This window comes from Eupeodes corollae, chromosome 1 (genome assembly GCF_945859685.1).
Source record: "Eupeodes corollae chromosome 1, idEupCoro1.1, whole genome shotgun sequence".
Lineage (NCBI taxonomy): Eukaryota > Metazoa > Arthropoda > Insecta > Diptera > Syrphidae > Eupeodes > Eupeodes corollae.
The window spans coordinates 202,997,221-203,010,646 of record NC_079147.1 but is presented as its reverse complement, the minus strand read 5'-3'; the positions used below and the strand labels follow the sequence as shown (position 1 = coordinate 203,010,646).

General features: G+C 32.7%; 1 protein-coding gene across 1 annotated transcript in view; it reads right to left on the bottom strand.

Moving 5' to 3' along the window:
- Positions 1-4,808: 4,808 nt before the first annotated feature.
- LOC129943095 (ABC transporter G family member 20) overlaps positions 4,809-13,426 on the bottom strand; it is an 82,196-nt gene continuing 73,578 nt past the window's right edge. Inside the window, exons 6-9 of the mRNA XM_056052322.1 lie at positions 8,960-9,384; positions 8,623-8,842; positions 6,057-6,234; positions 4,809-5,990 (exon numbers count right to left, since the gene is read on the bottom strand). Of these exons, the coding sequence (XP_055908297.1) occupies positions 5,236-5,990; positions 6,057-6,234; positions 8,623-8,842; positions 8,960-9,384 (1,578 nt within the window). The 3' untranslated portion in view covers positions 4,809-5,235. The remainder of the gene's footprint in view (positions 5,991-6,056; positions 6,235-8,622; positions 8,843-8,959; positions 9,385-13,426) is intronic.

Genomic DNA, 13,426 nt, shown 5'->3' with positions numbered 1-13,426 from the left:
AAATCAATCATAAAACAGTTGCCTCTATTGAATTTGCATTCGACAATGGCTTTTGTAACTTTGCTTAAGCGTACAACTAGATGCATACAACTACTGTGCTTGTGCTACTCAATTGGTTTTGAAAGCAATAGTATTCTCATTTAAAGAAGGAAGGGGAAGGGAGGAAAAAAGGAGTGTATTTTTAGAGCCAGCTGATGAAATAAGGTTATTGTAACATGTTAGCCATCATTGAGTTCCCATGTGAACATATCACTTCTCTCAGCATTTTTGTAGCCAAAAGTGACAGGAGTATTATCCTTGTAAAGTGAATTCATTTTTTTCTGTATAAAGCGCAACATATTTCTGTCCATTCCCGGGACAGTGGATTTCAGGCTTCAAGTTTTACCAAAAAGAGTTTATCAAATTAATCCCTTGCTAAAAAATATGTTTTTCATGGAAAATGAAAATTTCATAGGTAAAAACAGTGCGTTTTAATTTTGATAATAATTAATTCAGAGAACAAACTTACCTACTAAAACAATGGATTATACACACATCATTAATTTTGTACGAAAAATAAAAATAAGAACTTAAAATCAACGAGTTAATTTCTGTATCAACTTTAAACATTCATTATTTAAATTAAGTTGTTTCACCCATAATTAATGACATGAAAGCGATTTTAAGCGAAACTCACTATACTCTTAGTTTGCTACCTAATTTATTATGCATTTACAATTATTGTTCGAAAAGTTATGGCATAGTTATTATAGCGATAGTTTTAGATATATACTTCTATATATATATATATATGTATGTGTGTATAGCTTCTTTTATAGTAATTCGAAGTTGCATAGAAGAGATACATAGGTACTGGTACCCATCTTTACCTAACCTCCTACCATCCATCCTATATACCATACCAAGTACCTAACCTATCTACTCTTGAAAGCTTGCTCCTTTATACTTTCTGTGCAGTTGGCAGGTATCTCGGCAAACCACCGAACAAAACCCTAACTTTTCTTGTTTTAAATAGAAAGTTTCCGCAACCCAGACCCAGGACGGAGGGGCTTGGGGCAAACCAAACATACCACTATCATGGGTTACTGGACTCATAATAGTCAAAGTTTTCTGTTAAGTATCTTGAACATAAATATATTTTGTATTTTGGTTGTATAGAAATTCAAAGAAAAAGTCAACTTTAATAAAACGTTCATTTTATTATTTCATAAATACACATTGGGGAATTTGACGACTGAAATTCAAAAAGCCCTCATTGCTATGTACATAATGATTGATTCACTTTAAATGCGAGCAGAGCAAGCGAACAATGGAGACAGGTAGCGAGAAAGCAAAAGTTTTGACTTACAATTTCATGAAGGAAACATAAGACTTCCAAAAAAAATCAACCCTCTTTCTCGAGAGTAAAACAAATGTACCCCCCCTGTATTATACAGTTCATGTATTTTATCTGATGTGTTCTTCAGAATCCGTAATCCTTATATATTGAGAAAAATAAAATGTAAAACGATTCATGTCATATAAATATCCTCTAAATACATTCAATTAGATTTGGCATATTTCTAAGAACTGTGCGAGTTTTTTTGAAATACTAAATTGGACTGCCAAGCTGCCAGTCAAAAAATGATTTCCATTGCATACTTCGAAGTTCGAAACATGACTGCATCGAAATGTGAAAATATATTGGCACTTGACGAAATATTTTATTGGATTTGATTTAGCAGGGTTGGTTTGGTTTACAAAAAAATAGAAAAAATTGGATACAGCAAAAGATGTTGCATACAAGTAAGTACACACCTACGATATTTACATAAACATTGCAACACGGATAAAAGAAAGGATACAAATCCAAGAAATGTGTTTGTTATAACTGAGTTTTTCTTAAATAAAAACTTCCGGAAAGTCAATTGACTAATTTCTTATGCATAAACTTTCCTGAACACGAAGTTATATGCATACATTACATAATATTTTGAGTGTTCCAAAAAAACGTACTTTAGTATTCTAGAATAACTTCAAAATTGTGTTCTCTATCGTGCGTAAGGCTTAAAGCAAAATTATGTTTTTTTATAATTGTTTTGGCAAATGTAATTGTTTGTTGATGTTGATAATCTTCATATTAATGCGTAAAAAGGATTTCCTTTCATGTTTCTTATATGGGTGTTTCTTATATCCGTAAAATAGTTTGTTCTGAAGTAAATATTTTTTGAGACCTAAGCTGGCCACGAGACGATTCTATTGAAAATTCGTTTGAAAATGCGTTTGCATATTACAGACTGTAGATTTCTGAGAGTCTTGCCGGTTTTGTCAATCATTTCCGGTTTTATAATCTAATTACATAAAGTATTTTTAAATATATGGACACGTTTTAAATTAAAACTCCAAACTTTTTACATGGTTTTTTCCGAAAGGGCATTATAGTTTCTGAATGACGTTTGGAACAAAAAAATCTGTTTATATCAAAATAAAGTTTTTTATCAGACTTTTTATTCCAAGTCATACCTAGTTGTACCATAAAGTCTGTAAAAAAATTCAAGAGCCTATTTTTAAAACATTCATTTGATATTTAATATCTATCCTGTTTTTCTAAATATTTATATTAGTATAAGCATTGAGTTTTGTTTCCGTTCCACTTGTTTTATTATGGATTAAGGCGCTAAAGAAAATAGAATCGCAATTATTAAATAACATTTTTTGTTTAGGAACCACAATACTTTTAGCGAATCAAATTCAGTGTCAGTTTGCTATGCCAAAACGTAGTTGTCAACACTCTGCCCACATTTGTAAACTTATTACGCGAACGGGAACGAATACCACTAAAGCCCCTTCGAAAGTGAAACATAAGGCACACAGAATTGGATATATTCACCACATATACACATCTACAAATAATGGTTTATCAACGCTCTGCAGATCATTTGTTAATACTTCGACTCTAAAAAGTTATTGTAGAAAGATTCAAAGGTGGCTTGTCAGTGGCCCACGAGAAATGAGCAGGAAATAATTCTTTTATTTTCGAATGAAAAGGTTTTCCCCGTAAAGAAGCTTATAACAAAGAAAATGATACAATTTATGCGAAATCATTATATCAAACTAAAACCGTTTTTCTAATTGGCAAACGTTCTCATTAACACGCTTCTGTTATGGTTTGATTAGAAGTCTCATTTCAAAATGTTCCAAAGAGATGTGGTAAAGGGTTTCACAAATACAATTTTCAATGAAGATAAATGGATTCTTCAACAGGATTCTGATGGACAATCAGAGCCAAGACAATGCCAAAGTACCTTATGGTCAATATCTAAGTCGTTATTATTATTGTTTGTGATCAGAGTTTGAGAGCGTTACTGGAAGAATTTTCACACGAATTTTTAAAATCTTAGAATCAGCGAGTGTCACTAAAAATCGATGACCACAACGTTTAAGAGCAGGATTTCAACCTGAAGTCGGAAATTTTGGGTGCAACTAATTTTTTAATTGAACTTTTATTAATAAATGAAATAACTATCAATACAAATTATTAAATGTTTTATGCTTGTAACAAAACTTATGGCTAGCAATACTAATGTAAGTTAAAAAAAACGCAATTCACTAGCAATACTAATGTAAGTTAAAAAAAACGCAATTCACTAGCTATGTATAGGTACTAGAAAAACACGACCATTTTTGTATCCTTTTTTCTCAGGGTATACTAAAAATTAAACTTAAAAAAAAACAGCTGAGACGCGAATTCAAATTAAAATATAAGCTATGAAAACTAAGAGATCGAGAGGCAATACCGGTACGAGTCTGATTTTTTTCAATTTTGATGAGACCAGGCACTAGCAAAACTCTCTTCGGGTGTAATCTCGTCGACCACTCTAAACATGATTTTAAGAATTAAAACTATACTAGAATCACAATTTAACATTTCCAAACATTTTACGATAGAAAAACAATACAAAAGAGTTAGCCGTTAAGTGTACACATATGAAAATCACCTTAAAAATCACATTTCAAAGCCAATAATTTGTATTTATTTTCCATGAATCAAAAAGTTTTCTTTATCAAATATTATAAGACTAGAACAAGACGCCATTATGATTACAGAAGAGGATCAGAGTTGAGGAAGATAAATACAGCCTTCGTTACTTTTGTGAGAAGAACCATTAAGTGAATCAAGGGAAGTCTCTTCATTCACCGAATATACCGTTTGGATCGGAGGATCGGCATGAAGTGTCATCGATCCTTTTTTTTTCGGCAGAACGGTTAACTGCAAACGTTACAGACAGCAGCTAAACGAGTTTGGCAGACCGAAATAAGATCGAAAGCATTACTGTGCAACGAGTTATATCTCCGGCTACAGAAACCAGAAATTGTTGAAAAGTAGTGTTTGGCAACCGTGTGCCAAACTATATACAACTAAACCATGTGGAACAGCGGAAAGCTTTAGTTCGACAATATTCTGCCAACATTTCAACGGTTTTGTTAATTGAAATCTAAATTTTGAGTTATGTCAATGTATACAAAATTAAAGTATACTTAATGAAATTATTGTATATTACAAACTTATGCTTTTTTCTTTTTTTAACGTCGCAAGATTAATTTTTCTAGCTCAATAATTGATATTTTAAAACCCTATCTATTATTCTCAAACACTCTCTATTTATTGCCAAAATCAAAACCCAAACATGTTTTTTTTTATTGGTACTAATACCATTGGCATGCTTCAAGGGACAATAAAGCACGTTTTTTCTTAGAATAAAAACAATAAAAGTTAATAAACTCCATGTGTATTTACTAATTATGGTCGACAAAAAAAAAATATTAAATATATTTTTAAAATTTTAGTAAGTACAATGTTTTATTTGTCTTTCATATTTCGATTTTGGTAGCATTTTTATTTTTAAAAAAATGCAAATACATAATATCCTTAATTAATGTTTTAAATCTTATAAACAAAAAACAATCAAGTCATCTTACATACTGCTTAACAAAAAAATGTGTTTATACTTCAACATCGAGTACAAAAAGATGAGTCATATTTTTGTTTGTCCATCCTTATTTTAAACTAACTTATACATTTTAAAGAGAGAAATAATTATGAAAAGAGGGACCCTTACCTAATATAAAAAAAAAACTATCATCCATAATATCCTTGTTTTGAGCAATAAACAATCGATTTTATTAATATTTACTTATACTATACTACATTTTATAACCAATAATAATTTTGCATCTGAACCAAAAATTCGAATTTTAACCCTTTTTAAATTTTAACAGCAAAATTGTTAATATCAAAAATACCAAAACCCATGTTGATATCATAATGAAACCATTATAAACGACTGGATTATTAATGCCCCAACCGCGTTGCAGTATTGAGCGTAGGGATTCTGTTGGCTTAGTTAATGGCAAAAAGAATGCGACAATTTTCAGCAACGGATACATGCCCTCAATTGGCCAAATAATACCGCACAGCATAACAATTGGAAGGAAGCTACCCATTGCCACATACGTGGCAGTACGTTCCGTGTCAACAGCGCATGCTATCACAAATCCAAACGACATTCCGCACAGTCCGTTGAGGACACAAAGGAATAGCACCAGCCAGATATCCCCACGCAGCGTCACCTCGAAGAAGTAGAAGCTGAAGAGTAACACGAAAATCGTCTGGCTGAACATAACTGTAAATTGGGTAAGCACTTGGGATAAGAGAATTTCCGCACCAGTTATGCCGGCTACCAGGCATCGTTCCAGCATTCCTTCATTGCGCTCGATTAACATGGCACCGGATGTGATGGCAACCGACAGGAAGAAGATAATTGTTAGGATGACTCCGGGTGCAGCAAAGTCAGTGAAATTGGGATTACGGTCGCCGTAGATAGGTTCCTGCCAATCGAGAGGAACACGTCCGAGCTTTGAATTAACATCACAATCACTCAGGATTGCTGCTACGAAGTCAAAGAACGTGAACTGCAGGTCGCGGTACAATAATGTGCTGATTTGTTGATCTGTGGATAAGAATTTAAAAATTGGGTTATCCTGATAGGCTATTGCAATCAAATAGTTTTACTCACTTGACATGTCAAGGCGAACGCTAACTTCAGCTGTTTCCAGTGTGCCATTATCAGCGAATCGACCACTCTCTGTGCGTTCCACAAGTGATTCGGAGTAGTTGCTACTAAAAACTAAAGCACCCCATGCTTTGCCCATCTTCACTTCTCTGTATGCATCTTCATCTGTTTGAAAGAATTTCTGAAATAAAAAATAAATACAAATTTTGAAAAATCTCTTTCAAATCAAAAAATATCCTTTAATATATGAAAAACATACAAATTCATGACTTTGATATCGATTTCATGACTGTTTCCTTGCTTAATCAGTCTTTTAATACAGAATTCCAAATTTTTTGAATTGAGATACTTTCAAAAACACATTAAGAGCCCTTACACTTTGCACATGTGTATACACAAGTTGATTAACTTATGCAATTTCAATTTAAGTTACTTCCCAACTAATTGCTTTTTACAAAAGTTAACACTCGCTTCTACGAGTATACTCAAAAAATAGCTTTATTAAAGTCAATATAAGTACCTCCTTCATGTGATACAAGTCGCCATATCTATATCGGAAGCCAATAAAAAATTAAACAAATTCTACCAAACGTTAAAAACTTTTTCTTCAAACTAAAAAGATTCCAGTAAAACATCATCATCAACTTTAAAAGTTAGGTGCATGCATTTTTAACGACAAATACCGTCAAAATCATTTGACGACTAAGGTTACATACTTTTTCCACACCTCTTACCCCTATATCTAAGCAAAGCGACAAACCCTCAAAAACTGTCTGACTATCTGCGTTCGAGTAATAATGATGCATGCCTTTTGTTGGTTGTCAAGTTTATCTCTTCCTTTTCAACTTTGTCGTCTTAAACATCAAGCCTGGATTAATCTGAGTCACGCACTACAAGAACATGAAGTTTTCCCATCGAATAAAAGTTTGTTCTTCTTCTGATAGTTCAAAAAATCAAAAAGGAAAAATAAGGACAATTAAAAGCAAACAAAAAAGCACTCCTCGAGGATTTCCGTCAACTTCGAAAGGCAAAAACTTTTCTCGAACACTCGTCCTCTTCCTCTACCATGTCGATAAAACGATCTTTCGAATAAATTTGTTGGCCATTATGCTGCTAGTCCCTTTTGACTTTTTTTTTAATTATTAAAAAATAAATGAAAAAAAATTAAAAAATAAACTTTGTATTAAATACTCTTTCCGGGAATGGAACCTACTTGCAATTTATCAAACAAAAAAGAAAACAGATGCTTTCTGCTTGAGCAAATTAAAGGGCTGCAACTGATAATATTATGGAAACCAAACTGAACCGCAAACGTATAGGGCGTAAGGAGTAAGACGAAAGGCGTAAGGGAGGAACTTTGCATCATTAGTAATTTTAAATGTGACTACGACGAGCGGAACGAAAGGAAACGATGGTGATGCTGCCATTGCTTGCCTTTTTAATTCGTTTGATTTGTGCACTAATTTCTTTCTGCCTACAAGTTGGCCGTAAAAATTCAAGAGAACCAAGAAAATAAAGGTAATTTATTTGTCAGGACATTAATATTATTTAAAGTGTTTCTGTGTGTTGAGAGCGCCCGCCACTGCCGGATCCGGAACTCCTTTCGGATGTTTATTTCATTTTATAGGAGTGAGACTAGCAGTAGGTACGTATAGGTAGGTAAGGTAGGTACTTGTGAAACATTTGCGAAATAGGTTTTTGTGTTGCGGTAGCAGTATCCTTAATAGCTATTAGCTTGATGTCGGCACAGGATTTTTATTAGCATCCCGTAAATTAAAAGACTTTGACTTTCAGGGTTTGGCCTTTGGGGCAATTTTGATGGAGAGTATATAAAGAGGACTTACCTACCTATTATAAGCCCCAGAGTAGTTGCGTTACGAAACCTACCTGGTGTGCGTTTTATTTATATATACCTACAAATACATACATCCATATGCATGTACATTGTACAATATAACCATAGGCAAAAACGGGTGATGATTGTGTTGAGGTAAAGAATGGTCCTTGTCGGTTGGCAGGACATGACAAATAAATTTCCGGAAATAAGTTGAAGAGGCTGGGTGCTTTGAACATTAGTCACAGATAGATGGAGTAATATTTCTTGAATTTGCAATGGCTTTGGCTTTAGCTTTGCTCTGTACTTTGTTTGAATGTATAAGACTAAACGATTTTCAAGGACTCTTACTCATTCACTCTCGAACGAATGAAAGGAAAATGATAAAATCTCGATTTTCGACTTGAAATGATGTTAATTGGTGAAAGGGTACATACATAGCAAAGTTAAACTAGAAATAGAATAATAACACGATAAAGTGCTGAACCTGAAATAGGAGTTTTGTAACTTATTTAAATTCTGTGAATGAATAAATACTCAAATTTGAGAAAACAATTACACGATGCGATCTACTTAAAAATGACAGTACTGTAGCAAAATTTTAGCTCTTTTTCTTGACTAAACTGGTAAAGAACTTTTTGATAGTTATTTTTGATGAAATGTACATTTAAAAAAAAAATGTTTGATAACAAAGTTGTTTTTGGAGGTTTGTAAAAGAGTTCAAATAAAACTTACCACAACAACACTTTTGTTGGTCCGCAGCATGTCCAAATATCTACAACTAAGCATAGTCTGGTTACATCCTGGTAACGAAGGGCAGTACTGATAGTTGATCATATCCTCGTCCATCTCATGATTTGAAACTGCAATCTTAAGTCCCGTTGGATCGTGGCCGATAGCATAACAATAAACGACAATTTGTACAACCGGTAAGCCAACAATAAAAAGCATCACACTAAAAGGAAAAGGAAAAGATTATTCGAAAGCAATCAAAACGAAGAAATACCAGATTAATTCAATCAAAGTTTTCCTCCCTCCATCCAAATCCAAATCTAAATCCAAAACAACTTACCCAACATTTCTCATCATCCACAAGAAATTCTTCCAAATCAAAGCGTGTAAATGATTCATGCTCATCACATCGAAATTGTATGTCCATGAAGTTGGGGTTTCATCTTCTGGTGGCAATGGTGGCGCTGGTGCTGCTGATGCTGTAATCGGATCTCTGCCGTGCGACGACATTGAAATGTTATCGCCAAACTCTCCAGAAATCTCTGGATTTGCTTCATCTGACAAATCTAGCGCAGGATTAGATATTGCTGGCACATCAACTTGTTCTATAATCTCTTGTGCTATCGAAGACCTCCTTCGTTTGCCCGCATTCTGCAGAACAGATAACTTGAGGAACACAGCTTCCAATGAATCAGCATTGTATTTCTCTCGAAGGAAGACTGGCGATTCTTCAGCGAGCATTTTTCCACCACGAAGTAATCCAATCTTTGAAAGAAAGAAGAATAAAGTATCAGAAAATCGGAAACATAATGGAATGCTAAAGTGAAATGAGAAGTTAGTTTTTGTAAACAAAAATCGAATAAAGGAAGTCAAGTTAAGAGGAGGACAAAAGGAAGACAAGAGAGTCAACTTTATAGGAAGGAAGCCTCACTTATATATCGGTTGTCGAAAACTCAACGAATCAACGAACCACGAACACGTGGCAGTTAAGTTAATTGATTCAACAACTTTTTGACTTATAATTGACTTAATTACGTGCGAACATCAGAAGAACAAGTGTCAGACATGGCCATCATCTAGAAAAGGAGATAAGAGAAAATGAGTGATTGGGCTTGGGCTCATAGCCAAACGTAATTGTAATGGGAAAATGTTTGAAGGGTGGCCGGGCTGGCTGGGCTGGCCTGTCTGTCGCAGAGGCACCAACAACAACAAAAACTACGACAACAATAGGGGTGTAAAATGTGCTCTCCTGGTGAGTTGAGGTAGAAGAAATTTTTTCTTTTCTGGCTTATGGGTTTTGACAAGAAATTAATGGTTGTACTTTAGTTTGTATACATTATGTATGTCATGCTTTTTTATGCATTGATTTAAACATTTAATCTCTAAGGAGATGTGAGTATTCTTAACGATTTGGAAAATAAAGAGCAATATTGAATAAAGATGAAGAATGATATTTGTCACTGTCAGTCTTAAATTCTTTAAGCTCAGCACTCAAAAGAGTATGATCTCTTAAACATTATGGTACTTAAATAAAGATTAAAACTTTTATTTTGGGGTTGGATATACCATTTTTTTAGTCCTTACTGGCGAAGCATTTTGAATTTCCTGTAAATTGAGAGTCTTATTTGTTTCTCTATACTAATTTTGGCAAAGCAGAGAAGAAACATAAATACCTTCGTATAGTTATAGGATGGTTTGACTTCAAATTTAAACAATACCACCGCACCGACAGTGCTGAAATTTAACGAAGGATAACTCTCACCATTCGTTCCTTCCTAAGGCTAAGACGGCAATTCATTAGCAAATCCCTCTCTAGAGTAACCCAAGTGTCCCTTAGCAGGATTCTAGTCATATACCGGTTATGTTTTGTAGTGCAGTGTATATAGTGTATAGTACTTTTGTCAAAGGTATATGAGGCTCTTGAGGTTGTTTTAGGAGGAAAATTCTTAAGAGATTTTTAATCTCGCATTTAGTAAGGAAGTACAACGACAAGGACACTGACCGACACTGAAAAAAAGTGAATTTTCAACGATTACGACGACGATGAAGATGACTGAGTCATGTAGAGCGGATGAACAATTATCCTTCAGCGTAAAGGGAAAGAGACTTTAACCTTTCTCTTACCATATAATATAAAGTTTTCAAGCTTAAAATCTATTCAACATAATTCGAATAAATGTTTAGTCAATGCAATTTCATGCTTTTCGAACAAATTGATTTAAATAAAAAGCCGACCTATGCTACCTGGCTGATGTGTTCTTAATACATACCAAAAAATACTCAAAGGCTTAAAAGAAACAATTATCATCTATTTATGATGAAATTTTTAAAGGCCCTCTGTGGAAGGTAGTATAACTAAAAGCTTTCTTGTGAGTTCTACCTCTTTTTCAATTTATTTTGATATACTTCTACCTTCACATAATTCTTTTTCCTGAGGGAGATTATTATTTTTATTGTCGGTTTTCTCTTTTGGTATACCGAAGTACCTATTTACATTCTCTATCTATGCTTAATTATGAATGTTCTTTTGTATTTTTCTTTCTTGGAAATATTTATAAATCTAATATAAAAATCCAGAACAATATTAATTGTTAACAAGAAAAGGTAAATTCTTTTGAACTTAAGTTGTAAATATCTTGAAAATTATGTCTACTTATCTATATACAAAAATAGTTTTAAGATTTAATAAAAATTATTAAAACAAAACCGCAAATACCTGCTGAAATCAAAATATTATTTGGTAACCTCGAAACAAACATGTGTATTTTGTAAAAGTGAAAGGCACAACCGAAATTTTTATAGTTAAAAATATGAAATGCACTTTTTGAACACAGAGGGTTCTACAAAATCAATAAAAAGGTTTACATGGACCAGCATGCTAGATGAAAAAAATAACAGTATATACAACTTTGCGTTTACGATGTTATTAAGTATCAATAGGTTAAAAGCGGACGCATGATGCCGAAAATGATGTTGGCAACGTTAGTTATCATCGAAATATTTACCGTGATGATTAAAAAATTGAATAAAGGACTCTTATAAACAATTGACAAACTATTTCAAGTTTACATCTTCATCGTTTGATTATGGATGCTGCCTTATATAGATAGACAAAATACAAATATGAGAAATTTTATCTCTAGCAATGAACGGCTGTTCACTTAAGGTTTTTGGCAACTGAACATAGCTATTCTGACCTTAAATTTCCAACACGTATTGCTAAGTCAACTAAATATTTTATAAAATAAACATGGCAGGTACCACAAACTTGAAGTCAATTGCAGCACCTGATTTTAATTAATTAATACATATTTCCTTATATTTTTTTATCAACAATTCATAACTTCTTAGCTTTATAATATGTTTGCTTTTATGAACTTCACTTTTCATTTTTCAATCCTAGGGTAAACTTTTATATTGTTCAAATAACTCTTTCCAGAACTGTCTTTAGAATTGTTGTCCAGGTTTTTATAAACATCAGAAAGAGTCAAATGAAGACTCACGAGTGATCTCTAAATATTTCAGTAATAACTAAAACTAAGTATGATGCTACAATGTTTTAAATTGTACAATAGAAGAAAAAGATATATACTTCGCAAAATCATCACAAAATTTATTGTTAAGGGAAATGTTGTGTTTTCACTTAGCCTTAAATACCCTGTTTTATGTTGTCCTCATCTATTAAAATAGCGTATTCTAAAAACCTGGGCTCAATTTCACCAAAAACTTTTCACTTTGTAAATTTGCATTTTTACTTCGCAAATTACGTTTCACCAAACGCAAATTCGGAAAGTGGAAATCTTTTCCCAAAAGTGGAAATATGTCATATGTTGCAAATTTGAAAAGCTTTACAGAAAATGCAAATAGACATTTTTATTTGCAAGTAGTGTATGTTTTGAAAAGTTTCGAAAACTAATTATATGAAGTGTTATGAAAATTAAGAAGTGAATATAGTTAACAAGACGTTACCGTTAATACAAGACAGAAGAAAAGAAGAGAAAGAACAACAGAAAGAAAGAACACATGACAATAGCACGCGGTAGGTTTCGAGACGGTCCCCCATCTTTCTACTAACCACACTCACTGATGCTTGATTTCGGTGATCGATGGAAACCGAAGCTTTTTTTTAATTCATTTTTATTAATTAATTCTTTAAGCTAGACAAAAATTAATAAAACTAGCCTAATTATCCATAACTTGCAACTAACTTAATGGTCCCATACGGACACTCTAAGTTAAACTATAACACTAAATACTAATGCCTTTCGGCCCTAAGATTTATTTTAACTTCAATTCAATTTTATTTATTTTTGTATTCATTAGAAAATTTAAAAAACTAATATCAATATCCTTTTTATTCGGGAACCGAAGCTTTATCAATGACTAGGCCGTTGTCCAGTTAACAAGACAATTTGCCAAAGAATATACATTTTAAAATTTTGGGTTAACTCTTAATTTTAAAATACTTTGCAACTTTTTTTTGCAGTATATTTATTTTTTTGCAAAGTGCAAAAGTATTTCATGAAATTTGACCCTGTTGTAATAAAAAGATTTTAAGACGAGAATATTTAATGTAAAATTCTGGTTGAAAAGATTTTAAGAGGAGAATATTTAAATGTAAAATTTTGGAATTCAAAAAAGGCATTCTTTTATTTGTAAAGGGTTATCCATTTTTTGGTTTCAAAAGTTCAACATCTGTCAAACTAAGTTGTCAAACCAATTTTTTTTAGTTACAAATCGGTTAAACCTACTATAAAAATGTTTTTTTCTGAAACAGCCACATATGGTGTTTTAAAAGGAGATAATG